At 50.1% G+C, this 2,505-nt stretch overlaps 1 protein-coding gene across 1 annotated transcript in view; it reads right to left on the bottom strand.

The window, feature by feature from the left end:
• LOC107722885 (Fc receptor-like protein 5) overlaps positions 1-2,185 on the bottom strand; it is a 15,826-nt gene extending 13,641 nt beyond the window's left edge. Inside the window, exons 1-2 of the mRNA XM_016531379.1 lie at positions 2,070-2,185; positions 1,522-2,012 (exon numbers count right to left, since the gene is read on the bottom strand). Coding sequence (XP_016386865.1) covers positions 1,522-2,012; positions 2,070-2,185 — 607 coding nt within the window. The remainder of the gene's footprint in view (positions 1-1,521; positions 2,013-2,069) is intronic.
• Between the last annotated feature and the right edge of the window lie 320 nt (positions 2,186-2,505).

Genomic DNA, 2,505 nt, shown 5'->3' with positions numbered 1-2,505 from the left:
TCCCCAGACAAAAGAAACTCATACAGCAGCAGTGGTGTATAAAGTACCTGAAAGCCATACTCAAGTAAAAGAACAGATATCTTACCAGGAAATGACTTTGGTAGAAGCTGAAATCACCGTTTAGAATATTACTTGAGTAAAAGTCTTAAAGTATGTGATATTTATTCTACTTAAGTACGAAAAGTATTTTTTCATTAAACATACTTAAGTATTGAAAGTAAAAGTACAAGTAAATGCAAAATGGAAAAGAAGCAAATAAATACATATAAAAAAAAATTCTAACACAGCTTGAGTAGCAAGATTGTGTTCAGTTTCAACTCTTTCTTACATTTCACAAGTTCACACTTACATATAACTAGCTGAAGTATGGTAATGCATATTTGGCGTGCTGTCCGGGGAAGGGCTCCGAGCTCGGGAATGGTCCTAACCTAGAGTACCCCCCCGTATAAGTGTAGTATGAACTCAAAGTGAGGAGATGGGGCGGATGAGGGATGCTGATAAACTGTCAATGGATAGAGGTAAGTCAGCTGTATTTATAGCATGGTGTTGATTAACTTGAGTGCGCTCCTCTTGTGTTCCCCCCGTATAAGTGTAGTATGAACTCGAAGTGAGGAGATGGGGCGGAGGAGGGATGCTGATAAACCGTCAATGGATAGAGGTAAGTCAGCTGTATTTATGCCATGGTGTTGATTAACTTGAGTGCTCTCCACCTGTGTTAATTAGGCGAAGTATCTGACGCGCTCCTTCCAAACCTTGTTAATAAAACATAATTTCAGTTTTAGAGTTCATGCTTACATATAATTAGCTGAAGTATGGTAATGCATATTTGGCGTGCTGTCCGGGGAAGGGCTCCGAGCTCGGGAATGGCCCGAACCTAGAGTACCCCCCAAAAAGCAATTGAGCAAAGGGCAGCGGCCAGACTAAGAACCCACCGCTCCCCCCCGCCCCCAAAATAAGCACTGAGATCTGGCGGGGGCTGATGTTTGAGAAGTCGCCTGGTTGGCAGGCCGGAAGAGCCTACGTACTCCGGTGGGAGCGACTTATGCGTTGGAAGGGTAGGCCATACCGGCTGCTGGTATTGGACTACGTGGTTTGGGTCGCCCAGTCTGGAGGGCTCGAGCCGATGCTCAACGGGAACAGCTCACAGCGTTGGAACGGGTGAGCCCTACCGGCCGATGGGGGAGGAGCAGCGTGATTGTATAGCCCAACCAGGAAGGCCCGGGTTGCCTCAACTGGAACAGCTCGCGGTGTCGGCGTACGGGCCCTACTGGCTGACAAGCCCCTGCTAATCAGTGGGCAGAGGGCAAAATGGCTGACCGAGAGGGCCCATGAAGCCTCCGACTGGAGATCAAGACTCAGGACGACGGACGTGTGGTTCCTCTCGGTTTGGCAAGGTAAAAAGGCTTTGGGCCGACCGGCAAGGAGGACTCTCACGACATCCGACGGGAGACCAAGACTCACGGCATCAGATGGATAAGTCTTGCTTGCGGGCGGCAAGTATAGAAGCCCAACCGGGAGTACTCTCAGAATGGAAAAGGTAAGGTTGTGTGGCCAGGAGGCTCTCGCCGGCATCCGACGGGAGATCAAGACTCACAGCATCTGATGGGTAAGCCTTGCTGACCGTAGGATGGAAAAGATAAGGTTGTCTGGCTGGGAGGCTCTCGCCGGCATTCGACGGGAGATCAAGACTCACGGCATCTGATGGGTAAGCCTCGCCGACCGTAGGATGGAAAAGGTAAGGTTGTCTGGCTGGGAGGCTCTCGCCGGCATCTGATGGGAGATCAATACTCACAGCATTGAATGGGTAAGCCTCGCCGACCGTAGGATGGAAAAGGTAAGGTTGTCTGGCTGGGAGGCTCTCGCCGGCATCTGATGGGAGATCAATACTCACAGCATTGAATGGGTAAGCCTCGCCGACCGTAGGATGGAAAAGGTAAGGTTGTCTGGCTGGGAGGCTCTCGCCGGCATCTGACGGGAGATCAATACTCACGGTATCGGTCAGGTAAGTCTCGCTAGTAGTTGAAAGAACACATATTCACTTAACTGGGAGGGCTCTCGCAGCATCTAACGGGAGTTCAATACTTGTGGCGTTGGACGGGTAAGCTTCGCCGGTGGTCGGACTGAAAGGCCAAGATTTGCTTGACCAGACGGCTCTTGCGGCGTTCGACAGGAGTTCAATACTCATGGCACGGACGTGTAAGCATCACCGGTAGTTGAAGGAAGACATATTCACTCAACTGGGAAGGCTCTTACAGCATCTGACGGGAGTTCAATACTCACGGCATCAGGCGGGTAAGCTTCGCTGGTATTCTGACGGAAAGGCAAGGTTTGCTCAACCGGGAGGCTCTCGCAGCATCTGATGGGAATTCAATACTCACGGCATCAGATGGGTGAGCCTCGCCGGTAGTCGACGGGGAAACATATTTGCTGCAGCTTCTGTAAGTGAATTCAATGCTCAGAACGATTTGAGTTGTCTAAAAGGGTAGATGCTATGAGGATTACTTT

This window comes from Sinocyclocheilus rhinocerous, unplaced genomic scaffold, assembly GCF_001515625.1.
Source record: "Sinocyclocheilus rhinocerous isolate Xijiao unplaced genomic scaffold, SAMN03320098_v1.1 scaffold2740, whole genome shotgun sequence".
In the NCBI taxonomy this organism is placed as follows: domain Eukaryota; kingdom Metazoa; phylum Chordata; class Actinopteri; order Cypriniformes; family Cyprinidae; genus Sinocyclocheilus; species Sinocyclocheilus rhinocerous.
Note: the sequence above shows the minus strand (reverse complement) of the source record. Positions and strands in the feature narration are given on the sequence as shown.